Source organism: Coregonus lavaretus, assembly GCF_964263955.1.
Source record: "Coregonus lavaretus genome assembly, chromosome: 27".
NCBI lineage: Eukaryota > Metazoa > Chordata > Actinopteri > Salmoniformes > Salmonidae > Coregonus > Coregonus lavaretus.
In genome coordinates, this window is record NC_140014.1 from 4,076,127 (window position 1) to 4,090,161 (window position 14,035).

General features: G+C 44.5%; 1 protein-coding gene across 4 annotated transcripts in view; it reads right to left on the reverse strand.

Moving 5' to 3' along the window:
* Positions 1–14,035, reverse strand: part of rbks (ribokinase) — a 96,662-nt gene that overhangs the window by 38,506 nt on the left and 44,121 nt on the right. For all 4 annotated transcript variants that reach the window (XM_084144127.1, XM_084144125.1, XM_084144124.1 and 1 more), the window contains one exon: positions 6,395–6,559. In XM_084144127.1, coding sequence (XP_084000253.1) covers positions 6,395–6,559 — 165 coding nt within the window. The remainder of the gene's footprint in view (positions 1–6,394; positions 6,560–14,035) is intronic.

Below are 14,035 nucleotides of genomic sequence, written 5' to 3' on the forward strand. Positions count from 1 at the left end.
ATAATGAGGGAAATAAGTATTTGACCCCTCTGCAAAACATGACTTAGTACTTGGTGGCAAAACCCTTGATGGCAATCACAGAGGTCAGACGTTTCTTGTAGTTGGCCACCAGGTTTGCACACATCTCAGGAGGGATTTTGTCCCACTCCTCTTTGCTGATCTTCTCCAAGTCATTAAGGTTTCGAGGCTGACGTTTGGCAACTCGAACCTTCAGCTCCCTCCACAGATTTTCTATGGGATTAAGGTCTGGAGACTGGCAAGGCCACTCCAGGACCTTAATGTGCTTCTTCTTGAGCCACTCCTTTGTTGCCTTGGCTGTGTGTTTTGGGTCATTGTCATGCTGGAATACCCATCCAAGACCAATTTTCAATGCCCTGACTGAGGGAAGGAGGTTCTCACCCAAGATTTGACGGTACATGGCCCCGTCCATCGTCCCTTTGATGCGGTGAAGTTGCCCTGTCCCCTTAGCAGAAAAACACCCCCAAAGCATAATGTTTCCACCTCCATGTTTGACGGTGGGGATGGTGTTCTTGGGGTCATAGGCAGCATTCCTCCTCCTCCAAACACGGCGAGTTGAGTTGATGCCAAAGAGCTCCATTTTGGTCTCATCTGACCACAACACTTTTACCCAGTTCTCCTTTGAATCATTCAGATGTTCATTGGCAAACTTCAGACGGGCATGTATATGTGCTTTCTTGAGCAGGGGGACTTTGCGGGCGCCGCAGGATTTCAGTCCTTCACGGCGTAGTGTATTACCAATTGTTTTCTTTGTGACTATGGTCCGAGCTGCCTTGAGATCATTGACAAGATCCTCCCATGTAGTTCTGGGCTGATTCCTCATCGTTCTCATGATCATTGCAACTCCACGAGGTGAGATCTTGCATGGAGCCCCAGGCCGAGGGAGATTGACAGTTCTTTTGTGTTTCTTCCATTTGCGAATAATCACACCAACTGTTGTCACCTTCTCACCAAGCTGCTTGGCGATGGTCTTGTAGCCCATTCCAGCCTTGTGTAGGTCTACAATCTTGTCCCTGACATCCTTGGAGAGCTCTTTGGTCTTGGCCATGGTGGAGAGTTTGGAATCTGATTGATTGATTGCTTCTGTGGACAGGTGTCTTTTATACAGGTAACAAGCTGAGATTAGGAGCACTCCCTTTAAGAGTGCTCCTCATCTCAGCTCGTTACCTGTATAAAAGACACCTGGGAGCCAGAAATCTTTCTGATTGAGAGGGGGTCAAATACTTATTTCCCTCATTAAAATGCAAATCAATTTATAACATTTTTGACATGCGTTTTTCTGTATTTTGTTGTTGTTATTCTGTCTCTCACTGTTCAAATAAACCTACCATTAAAATGATAGACTGATCATTTCTTTGTCAGTGGGCAAATGTACAAAACCAGCAGGGGATCAAATACTTTTTTCCCTCACTGTAGGTATTACATTGGTTCCCCTATCCATTCCACTCGCCATCAGAGCACTTGACAGTTGACCATTAGGGTCCCGGTTCATTAGGGAAGTTACAGCACCAGTCACTATGGTTACGCACGAGACCCATAGAGAGCAAGTCAACCTTTTTATTATTGATTCTCCTGATTTCCCTGTTGTGTTAGGTCTTCCCTGGTTAGCACTACACAACCCCACCTTTTCATGGCCGCAGAGGGTTCTCACGGGGTGGTCGCGAGAATGTCAGGGTAGGTGTCTAGGTGTTTCCGTTAGAAATCGTAGAAAGTCCAGACACTACCTCAACCGTGCACATTCCCCCCAAATACCTTTTTTTGGCGCACGCGTTCTCCAAAACGCAGGCGACCAAATTACCACCTCATTGGGCGGGGGATTGTGTGATAAACCTCTGGGTAGACGCTGTGCCACCCTGGAGTCATGTGTATCCCCTGTCGCAGGCTGAAATGGAGGCGATGGAGACATACGTCTCCGAGTATCTGCGCCAGGGGTACATATGTCCCTCCACTTCGGCTGCCTCCTCAAGTTTCTTTTTTATGAAGAAGAAAGACGGAGGTCTGCACCCTTGTATTGATTACCGAGCACTGAACAAGGGGACAATACGTTGTAGTTATCCTCTACCCCTCATTCCATCTGTGATCGAATCAATGCATGGGGCGCGCTACTTCACAAAACTAGATCTCCGGAGTGCGTACAACCTGGTGCGTGTCTGAGAGGGGGACGAGTGGAAGACAGCATTCAGCACAACCACGGGGCATTACGGATACCTGGTAATGCCGTACGGTTTGATGAATGCTCCATCCGTCTTCCAGTCCTTTGTGAACGAGGGGTTTTGGGACATGTCTACATCGATGATATTCTGGTGTATTCCGTTACGCGCGCCGAGCGTGTATCCCTGGTTCGCAAAGTGCTGGGCCGAGGTGATAACATTACCTTTATGCCAAGGTTTGTTTTCCAGCAGTCCGTCTCCTTCCTCAGATACCACATTACCACCTCAGGTGTGGTGATGGAGGGAGATCGCATTTCAGCAGTGCGTAATTGGCCGACTCCAACCACGGTTAAGGAGGTGCAGCGCTTTATTGTCTTTGCCAACTACTATTGGAGGTTTATCCGGGGCTTTGGCAAGGTCGCTGCTCCCATCACCTCTCTGTTGAAGGGTGGGCCGACCCGGCTCCGCTGGTCTGCTGAGGCTGACAGGGCCTTCAGTAACCTGAGGGTTCTGTTCACCTCAGCCCCGGTACTGGTCCATCCCGATCCATCACTACCGTTCGTAGTGGAGGTCAATGCGTCCAAGGTAGGGATAGGCGCTGTCCTATCTCAACGCTCGGGCACGGCACCCAAGCTCCGCCCCTGTGCCTTCTTCTCCAAGAAGCTCAGCCCAGCGTAGCAGAACTAGGACGTTGGTGATCGGGAGCTGTTGGCTGTAGTCCGAGCCCTGACAGTGTGGAGGCATTGGCTCGAGGGGGCGAAACACCCTTTCATTGTCTGGACGGACCACCGTAACTTGGAGTACATCCGGGCAGTGAGGAGGCTGAACCCTCACCAGGCCAGGTGGGCCCTATTCTTCACCCGGTTTGATTCTACACTATCTTACATCCCAGGTACGAAGAATGTGAAGGCAGACGCACTGTCTCGGCTGTACGACACAGAGGAGAGGCCCATAAACAACACCCCTATACTACCAGCCTCATGCATTGTGGCGCCGGTAGTGTGGGCGATGGACGCGGACATAGAGCGGGCATTATTCACAGAGCCATCTCCACCTCAGTGTCCAGCTGGCTGCAGTACGTGCCGTCTCTTGTCCGTGACCGTCTGATCTATTGGGCACACACGTCTCCCTCCTCTGGTCACCCAGGTATCGGTCGTACAGTGCGCTGCCTGACCGGAAAGTACTGGTGGCCTACCTTGGCTAAGGACGTGAGGGTGTATGTCTCCTCCTGCTCGGTGTGCGCCCAGAGTAAGGCTCTCCTCTGAATCATTCTGATGTTCATTGGCAAACTTCAGACAGGCCTGTATATGTGCTTTCTTGAGCAGGGGGACCTTGCGGCCGCTGCAGGATTTCAGTCCTTCACGGCGTAGTGTGTTACCAATTGTTTTCTTGGTGACTATGGTCCCAGCTGCCTTGAGATCATTGACAAGATCCTCCCGTGTAGTTCTGGGCTGATTCCTCACCGTTCTCATGATCATTGCAACTCCACGAGGTGAGATCTTGCATGGAGCCCCAGGCCGAGGGAGATTGACAGTTCTTTTGTGTTTCTTCCATTTGCGAATAATCGTACCAACTGTTGTCACCTTCTCACCAAGCTGCTTGGCGATGGTCTTGTAGCCCATTCCAGCCTTGTGTAGGTCTACAATCTTGTCCCTGACATCCTTGGAGAGCTCTTTGGTCTTGGCCATGGTGGAGAGTTTGGCATCTGATTGATTGATTGCTTCTGTGGACAGGTGTCTTTTATACAGGTAACGAACTGAGATTAGGAGCACTCCCTTTAAGAGTGTGCTCCTAATCTCAGCTCGTTACCTGTATAAAAGACACCTGGGAGCCAGAAATCTTTCTGATTGAGAGGGGGTCAAATACTTATTTCCCTCATTAAAATGCAAATCAATTTATAACATTTTTGACATGCGTTTTTCTGGATTTTTTTGTTGTTATTCTGTCTCTCACTGTTCAAATCAACCTACTATTACAATTATAGACTGATCATGTCTTTGTCAGTGGGCAAACGTACAAAATCAGCAGGGGATCAAATACTTTTTTCCCTTACTGTAGGTTATTACTCCCTACAGATGACCGTATTAACCCCTCGTTCCATGTTTCTCTCCTCAGGCCGGTGGTGGCTGGTCCGCTCCAGGAGTCTGAGGTGCGGGAGGTTCCTCCGTCCGTTCCATCCTGGATTTGAGGCATCGGGTGGGGGGCCTTCAGTACCTCGTGGAGTGGGAGGGGTACGGTCTGGAGGAACGGTGCTGGGTTCCGGTGAGGGATATCCTCGATCCCTCCCTATTGCGGGATTTCCACCGTCACCATCCGGCTCGCCCTGCTCTGCGTCCTCCTGGCCGTCCCCGAGGCCGGTGTCGGCGCGCTGCTGGAGCTGCGCGTCAAGGGGGGGGGGGTTACTGTCACGACTTCCTCCGAAGCTGCCTCCTCTCCTTGTTCGGGCAGGCTTCGGCGTACGTCGTCACCAGCCTTCTAGCCACTGCCGCTCCTCATCTCATCATTCCATTTGTTTTGTCTTGTTTATTACACACACCTGGTTCATATCCCCTCATCAGTACCTGCATAAGTGTTCCATCTGTCCCCTTGTCTTTGTGTGTGATTGTTTATTGTGAGGTTAGTGAAGCTCGGTGGAGCTCCTAGTATTTTGTATCGCCGGGATATTTCCCCGTGTGCCTTGTTGCTTCCAGTGCGCCTGTTATGCGCACTGGAGTGTTTTGATGCATTACTGTGTAACTCTGTGTTCCGGAAAAAATCCTGTTATTCTGTGATTTACCCTCCTGCGCCTGACTCTTTCGAAATCACCCATCACAGGTACTGGGTAAAGTGCATGATGCCGTTGACCTTAACAAGGACCCCAGGACCAGCGGAAGCAAAATAGCCACTTAACATCAAAGATCAACCATCATATTTTACAGTAGGTATGGGGTTATTTTCTGCTCATTCATTCTCATTTTGATGCCAAACCAACCACTGGTGTGCATGACCAAAGAGCTCCATTTACATGTCATCCAACAAATGTAAATGCCTGGAGTTTGCTAAACGGCATTGGCACTTGGATTGGAACCAGTACTTTGGTCAGATGACATGAAAACAGAGCTCTTTGGAAATGCCCAGACGAAGGATATTACATTTACATTTACATTTTAGTGATTTAGCAGACGCTCTTATCCAGAGCGACTTACAGTTAGTGAGTGCATACATTTTTTTTCATACTGCTCCCCCGTGGGAATCGAACCCACAACCCTGGCGTTGCAAACGCCATGGTCTACATCCCTGCCGGCCATTCCCTCCCCTACCCTGGACAACGCTGGGCCAATTGTGCGCCGCCCCATGGGTCTCCCGGTCGCGGCCGGCTACAACAGAGCAAGGATCTAGAAGGATTCTCTATGGAGGAATGGTCTAAGATCCCTCCCAATGTGTTCTCCAGCTCATAAAACATTTTTGAAAAAGGCTCAGTGTCGTTATCCTCGCAAGCTGAGGTATTGAAAGGTATTGAAAACAAGGGTGTCAATCATTTTTACCCCTACCTTTTTTAGTAAAAAACATGTATTACTTGTTAAACAAAATATATTTCTATTAACAATTGTATTAGTATAACATTTATATAATTTATCAATTTTTTGGAGCATACAATATATGTAATTATTTATTTTATACAGTCATTTTTGCTCATCTTTATCAAGAGTGTCAATCATTGCAGACCCCATTATATATACAGCTAGGGATGTGATTTAGAACAACAAAGACAATCAGGGAAAATAAGATATTGGTGATATGAGGCCTCAGGGTCAATTTCAATAATGTATGAATAAACAGAAGATTGTGCCAGAAAAGCAGGCTTAGTTCTTGATAAATCAGAAAAGAACTTCCCTGTTGACTCACTATAGGTAGGAACAGAGATTGTTGAGTGTTCAGGACAGACAGACAGACTGTATGTACACAGACAGACAGACAGACAGACAGACAGACAGACAGACAGACAGACAGACAGACAGACAGACAAAGCAGACAGACAAAGCAGACAGACGTACCGTTGTTCTCTAAGACAGACCGACAGACAGACAGATGTAGACAGACAGACGTAGACAGTACGACGACAGTACATAGATAGACGTCCAGACTGACCGTTGTTCTCTAAGACAGACCGACAGACAGACAGAAAGATGTAGACAGACAGACGTAGACAGTACGAAGACAGTACACAGATAGACGTCCAGACTGACCGTTGTTCTCATGGGCCTGGCGCAGGGCCTGCAGGGAGGTGTCCGGGCTGATCTCCAGCTGGCACACCAGCACCTTGGCACTGCTTAGGGCTGGCAGTGCCCGCCGCAGATCCTCGCCACCCAGTAGCAGGTTGGCACCAGCCACGATCACAATGGCGTTCTCCCCTGTGGACGTGACACAACCGAAAGTGACCAAATGGAAAGATGATGACGGGGCAGGAGGGTCACTGGCCCTCGCTTACGACAGCATACGTATGTACTGTGTGTTTTTGGAACACCAATCTAATTCCATCATATCTGCAACAATTAAGTAGCAGGTTAAAGGTGTGTGTTTGTTGGTGTTCCAAAAATGTTTTGTTCACTCCACCTTGCTTTCATGTTGGGCCACATTCTGCCACATTGTTAAACTGAGCCTTGGACTGGGCCTTCGACATGCTCCAATCTCCTCTGACTGTTTTTTAGTACTCCAACACTATGCACCTTGAATGACTAGCTGTGTGTTTTTTGTATGGGTATTGTTGAACAATTGTTAGCTGAATCGCAGGGGTCTGAGATCCTTGAACCACTTTTGCTCAGTGGATTCAGGAAAGGAACTGCCATTCAACAATTGTACGTCCTGTCAAATCGTCTTTTGAAAGTGAATCCACAATATCAATTAATTTCCTGGATTGAGTTACAACGGAAATGACCATGGACTGTTGTTTTCAACATAAATCTCGATCTATTCTACACAATTATATCAGTTTGTGCCCACTCGCACTGGTTAGTAGGGTTGGGCGATGTCAACCTTTGTCCTATCGTGGTTATGCACCCATAGAAAAAATTGTGATATACATATTTTTTTTTTTTTGTGTGTGTGGGGGGGGGAGTAAAACAAATAAAATATACTTTGAAATTGAATGCAACAGGACGAATCATGACGAAAGATGTTGTTGAAAGCCTGGGCAGATGCTAAGTGCAGGGAAATATTTTCTAATATTCCTTTCTGGTGGAGGAGCTTTAGCAGGTTTGTGTCTGTCTGTGTGTACGCGCTATGATGGAGCAGTGACTGTCTGATGAGCAACAGGCTGTCTTACTGTAGTGACATCATGGGCTGGATAGAAGCAGTCAACTGTGTTCAGAACTGGACAATAATTGCTTTATTTGCCTCATAAAATAATAGAAAAATAAACAATATAGTTTGTTCTAAATCTCATAAAGCTGTGATTGAAAATAGCGTATGCCTAGGCTTAGGTTTAGGCCAGTGGTCACCAACCTTTTCTGAGTCAAGATCACTTTCTGTGTCAAAATGCAAGCCGAGATCTCACGCTCAGATTTGTTGAAAACATGACTTAGAAAACTTAAGCCTATGCAACATTAACCAAGTAAAAACAGTTCTAAAGCAATGAGGTTTATGCAGTAGGCTATAGGCCCAATACATCATCACGGCATACTGGCTATCCTTGAATTGCCCTGCCAATGTTGTTCTTCTCAGACCATTTAGAAATTAGATATATATACAAATTTGGAACATGATCTCACTGGTAATAGATAATTGTAGTATTACTTGTGAGGCACAGCTGAGTGATCATTAGGGCTGTCCCCGACCAAAAAAAATATTTGTTGACCAAAAGTCGTCTGTTCTTTCGACCAATCGATTGGTCAAAATTTTTAAGCGTGTATTTTTCCATATACAGTGCATTCTGAAAGTATTCAGATCCCTTGACTTTTTCCACATTTTGTTACGTTACAGCATTATTCTAAAATGGATTAAATAAATATACAAAGTGAAAACAGGTTTTTAGAAATGTTTGCAAACAGAAATACCTTATTTACATAAGTATTCAGACCCTTTGCTATGACACTCAAAATTGAGCTCAGGTGCATCCTGTTTCCATTGATCAACCTTGAGATGTTTCTACAACTTGATTGGAGTCCACCTTTGGTAAATTCAATTGATTGGACATGATTTGGAAAGGCACACACCTGTCTATATACGGTCCCACAGTTGACAGTGCATGTCAGAGCAAAAACCAAGCTAGGAGGTCGAAGAAATTGTCCGTAGAGCTCCGAGACAGGATTGTGTCGAGGCACAGATCTGGGGAAGGGTAACAAAACATTTCTGCAGCATTACAGGTCCCCAAGAACACAGAGGCCTCCATCATTCTTAAATGGAAGAAGTTTGGAATCACCAAGACTCTTCCTAGAGCTGTCCGCCCGGCCAAACTGAGCAATCGGGGGAGAAGGGCCTTGGTCGGGGAGGTGACCAAGAACCCGATGGTCACTTTGACAGAGCTCCATAGTTCCTCTGTGGAGATGGGAGAACCTTCCAGAAGGACAACCATCTCTGCAGCACTTCACCAATCAGGCCTTTATGGTAGAGTGGCCAGACGGAAGCCACTCCTCAGTAAAAGGCACATGTCAGCCCGCTTGGAGTTTCCCAAAAGGCACCTAAAGACTCTCACACCATGAGAAACAAGATTCTCTGGTCTGATGAAACCAAGATTGAACGCTCCAGAGTGCTCAGGACCTCAGACTGGGGCCAAGGATTCACCTTCCAACAGGACAACGACCCTAAGCACACAGCCAAGACAACGCAGGAGTGGCTTCGGGACAAGTAAATAAATAAATAAATAGGTCATTTAGCAGACGCTCTTATCCAGAGCGACTTACAGGAGCAATTAGGGTTAAGTGCCTTGCTCAAGTGCACATCGACAGATTTTTCACCTAGTCAGCTCGGGGATTAGAACCAGCGACCTTTCGGTTACTGGCACAACGCTCTTAACCACTAAGCTACCAAGTCTCTGAATGTCCTTGATTGGCCCAGCCAGAGCCCGGACTTGAACCCAATCAAACATCTCTGGAGAGACCTGAAAATAGCTGTGTAGTGACGCTCGCCATCCAACCTGACAGCGCTTGAGAGGATCTGCAGAGAAGAATGGGAGAAACTCCCCAAATACAGGTGTAATCGAGGCTGTAATCGCTGCCAAAGGTGCTTAAACATAGTACTGAGTAAAATGTCTGAATACTTATGTAAATGTAATATATATACAGTACCAGTCAAACGTTTGGACACACCTACTCATTCCAGGGTTTATCTTTATTTTTACTATTTTCTACATTGTAGAATAATAGTGAAGACATCAAAACTATGAAATAACACATATGGAATCATGTAGTAACCAAAAAAGTGTATTATATTTGAGATTCTTCAAATAGCCACCCTTTGCCTTGATGACAACTTTGCACAGGCTTGGCATTCTCTCAACCAAATCTAAATTAAAATGATACAAACCTAAAAAGTAACTTCTATTACCAATGACAACTATTTAAAAATAGCCTACATAAAGCCAACAAATAAAAACATTGCAGCCTGCAGGTAAAAAATATCCTGATAAAAAAACAAATCCTATAAATCACATTGGCTACGCATGGCCTGTCTGCAACGAACTGGAAAGAAGCTTGCACTAGCAAATTTGTAACATTGTATAAAATATTCTGGGCTCTCAGAGTTTCCCACACCAGTGAACTCGGGCAGACACAGCTGTAGGCTATTTTGCGCAAGGGATCAGAGCATGACGTGGTTATCGAAAGGGAGAGAGCTGGAAATATTTTTCAAATACATTGAGGAACTATTGTCATTCTCAATGTATGTAAAAACAGACGTTGTTTGCTTGCTGTTTGAGGTGAAGAAAACATTACTTTGAGAAGCTCCACAGCTCATTAGTGAAGGTGCAGCTAATCATAAATACTATCAGCTCCCCAAATGGGCACATTTACAGTATATACCTACATTTGCGCACAGGCCAGGTAGCGTATAAGCCTCCTTCTATGCGGAATCAGGTGCACGTGCTTACTCAACATTGACAGTAGTGCTCCAAACAAAGGACAGACTAAAATACTAAATTGACAACATTCGTAAATGGAATTAAATGAATCAAAACTTGTTTCTCACAAGTGTAGCAAAGGTTGTGGGCTCTGCAAACAACGTGTCCACTCTGACAATGAGAACAGTAAAAGACTGAAATAATATTCTATTGAATGCATTAACAGAAATTACCATAACCAAACAAACATTGTAGATTACAAATGATAGGAATTAACGGTAAATGTAGGCTACTACTGGTTATATATGTGATGGGGAATTGATAGACACTAACAATCAAGGCAAAGAATTCACACAATGAAGTTATGAAACAATGAATGTGCAAAAATTGGCAAGAGAGCGCGCATTCTGGAGATGTGCATTGTGCATTTTAGCCACGCGGCCTCCGCAATGGATTAGTGCCATCCATGCGGCCTCCGCAATGGATTAGTCTCAGCCTCCACAATGGATTAGTTCACTGAGATGGCTGCAAATCAGACAGGTGTCTCGTGTGCCATAAAAAAGATGCATTTGCTACTGCTCGACAAAAAAAGAATCTTGGTTGCACCAATTCATGTTGTTACTTCTATGACCAGAGAAAGTGAAATATTCGAGATCGACCGGTTGGTGAACACTTGCTTAGGCTATAGACTTTCACTCTTGTTATTTTTGAAAGCCACAACTTTAGGACAACACCTTCGTAGGGTAGAATATTTTAACTTGTCTTAAAGCTTTTAAGATAGGCCAGTAGGAGGAATGAGGATAGGTTATTGGCCATTTGGTTTTCAACCTCGCTGGGAGGGTTTTTCCGGCCCGCATGGATCATTTCTTTCTTAATAAGCTTAAATTTAATTCAACTTGTCATTCGATTTTTCTATAGGCTATTGATATTGGTTGTTCTCTCTCATTATTAGTCTCCTGGCTACCTTACATTTTCAGGCTATTCAAATAACTTTTTGAGATGGAACTCTGTTCCATATACATAAACCATATACAATGCAGAGAGAAGGGAATACAGACTACGTTTTTTTTAAACAGCTAAACACAAGATAGTTAAGGAGTGTCCATTATATTAAAAAATATCCGACAGAGAGAGTCAGAAATAAACAATATTTTTGTGCTGCTTTGGTGGAATTCTCTGCATTGTGTTATCTACATCCCCTCTCTTGCGTTCTGTATCACATATTTATTGAAATAGGCTATTGCAAATAGGAATAGACAAATGTGCGCTGCGAGACTCCAATCTTTACTAGGGGGCGCCAGTCAAGTTCAAATAGGCTAAACCATCGTCTGTCACATCACGATGTCATTGTCGATAGACGATACTATAGTAATATCGCCCAACCCTGCTGGTTAGCGTACTAAGCGTGCCGACTGATTCCATTTGTTAGCATATTTTCTGCCATACTGACTGATTCTGGATTAGCTAGCCCAGCTCTAAGCATAACCATTTCTAGCTGAACATCATAGCAGGCCTGGAAGCAGTTACTAATCAAAAGAGGACCATCGTGCTCTACCAAGTTTGGTTGGTGTGTATAACCAGTGAATCCAGATAAGCAAAAAATTTGATGGGTCCGCACTAATGTCGCATAAATCTTACTTCATTGTTCTTTTTCACTGCATCAGGGTGGCATACACAGACGTTTTGGCAAAACAGCGTTCGTCAGTGAAGAAGAATAAGGCTGTTAATCTGAAATGTTAACATATTTTTGAGTGCGGACCATCACATTTTTGCAGCAGTTGCTAAAAGATCATTGTCGAACATCTTCATATACACAACTACTCAATGGGCTACCCATTTACTTCTTTTTTGTTTTTGTATGGAGACCTGATAAAGACCTGAGGATCAATACATTGCTAGCCTAATAGGCTAGCCAATATCACACTTTCTGAGCATTATATTGCAGTTTGCTTTTCTTTTTGCTAATCATATCTTTTGACCTCCAGCACCTGCCCAGAAAAATTGGATGTGTGTCTGTTTCTTACCCTACTCACACTAGGGTTGTGACGGTCATGGAATTTTGGATGACGGTAATTGTCCAGCGAAACGACCGCTGTCACCGTAATAACCGTACATTTTTTGTGTGCACATTTTCTTCTCTCCTCCGCTCCTGGCTGCATGTGCTGCCATAGAAATAGAATGAAAAGAACAGGCGTCCCCATTCAAGTCAATTATGAAATAATGGGTGGACTGGCGGCCCCTGCGAGTGTACCCATAAGAGCAAAGCAGGAAGTTAAATATGTGCAAAAATATGTGCTGTGATTTGTTGATTCAACTCAACTGACATTACAAAAAGTACATTCCATTGCATGAGCTACATCAGTTAACATCATTTTAATGAACATTCTATAATACCATGGAAATTATTGTATCACAATACCAGGCAGCCATTGCGAGTGTACCCATGAGTTTACTAGTCAGATTTCCAGGGTTAGAGGCCAAATCTATTCATTCTATTTCTATGTGTGCTGCTGTTGCATTGTGGGGGATGTTGCCTAAGCAACCAAAGACTTGTTTGCTACAACACCTTGCTTGTTTCAGCAAGGAGCAACAACGTTTCAACACATTGTTAAAAGTCTAGTGTTGTACGGTATACTGAAATGTATGTACTTTTTAGATACTAGAACATGAAAAACGGTTCGGTACTAGAATTTTTGTTACTTTCGGTACTTCTGTGAAATGTGTCTCACGTCATATACGGATTGAGAGGATCTAGTCTGTCTAGTAATTTGTCTGAATCTTTTCAAGGGGACAGTAGCTAGCCAGGCTACATGCGCTTGCAGCTGACACAGCACGAGCCAATTTTGAGAAGCAAGCGAGAGGAGAGAGAAAATGCCGACAGCATGGCTTCTTCAAACAAAAACATCATACCTCCACGCCAGCAACTTGCTGACAAAACTGGCTCCAGAAGCGAATGATGGGAATACTTTGATTACAGAGCAGATGATGAGGGCCAGCCCACAGAAACAACTACGCAAAAGGTGTTACATAGCAGTGCAAGGGAGGTTTAGTTCCAAAACGTCATAAAAAACTATTTTACACATGACATTTGCATTGTAACATTATTCTACTAGCAACTTAATTTTACTTCTGGGTAACCGAGATTATGTCGCAAAAGTTTGTAATTTCCTGTTTTACATCTGGGGGAAATGTCGTTAACAATTGTGATTACCTTTGCGCAAAGGAAGGAAGCAAAGTCTCCTCCTTCGCAAACGGAAACTCTCAGCCAAACCCCACCCTTCCGCTAATTTCACCCGTGTTTATCATGGCCAAAAATGTAATTTTTGTTTTCATAAATGTTTACGATATAGCCAATTTTGAGTTTGTGGCTGTGGAATCTAGTGGAAACCGTTTATCATCCGCACACAGTCTTGAAAATCATTGCACCAATTTAAGCACCGCCTTCGCCCAATCCTGATTCGTCCAAATAATCAATGACAAAAACCCCAAACCCCAAAGCTGCTCGTAATCACATAAGTAATCATATCATTCTACGTGAGACTTGACAGATTCTCACCGTTTCATCTGTCTACGAGAATCTGTCCACGAGAGATTACTAGCAACTCAATTCTAATTATTTTTGAGTGACAATGACATGAACATATATTTAGCATGACATTCATGTGAGCATTATAATATGATTACAACCCAAAAGTAATGTGAAATAACTTAGTTATGCCAGCAATATATTTAGACTACTTCGCATTTGTCTAGGCTTGCTAGCAGTCGTCAGCCAGCAGCCCTGGATGGAGCATTGCTCCCTGGGAGTTGAATTGCACTCTGGGAATCATAGTAT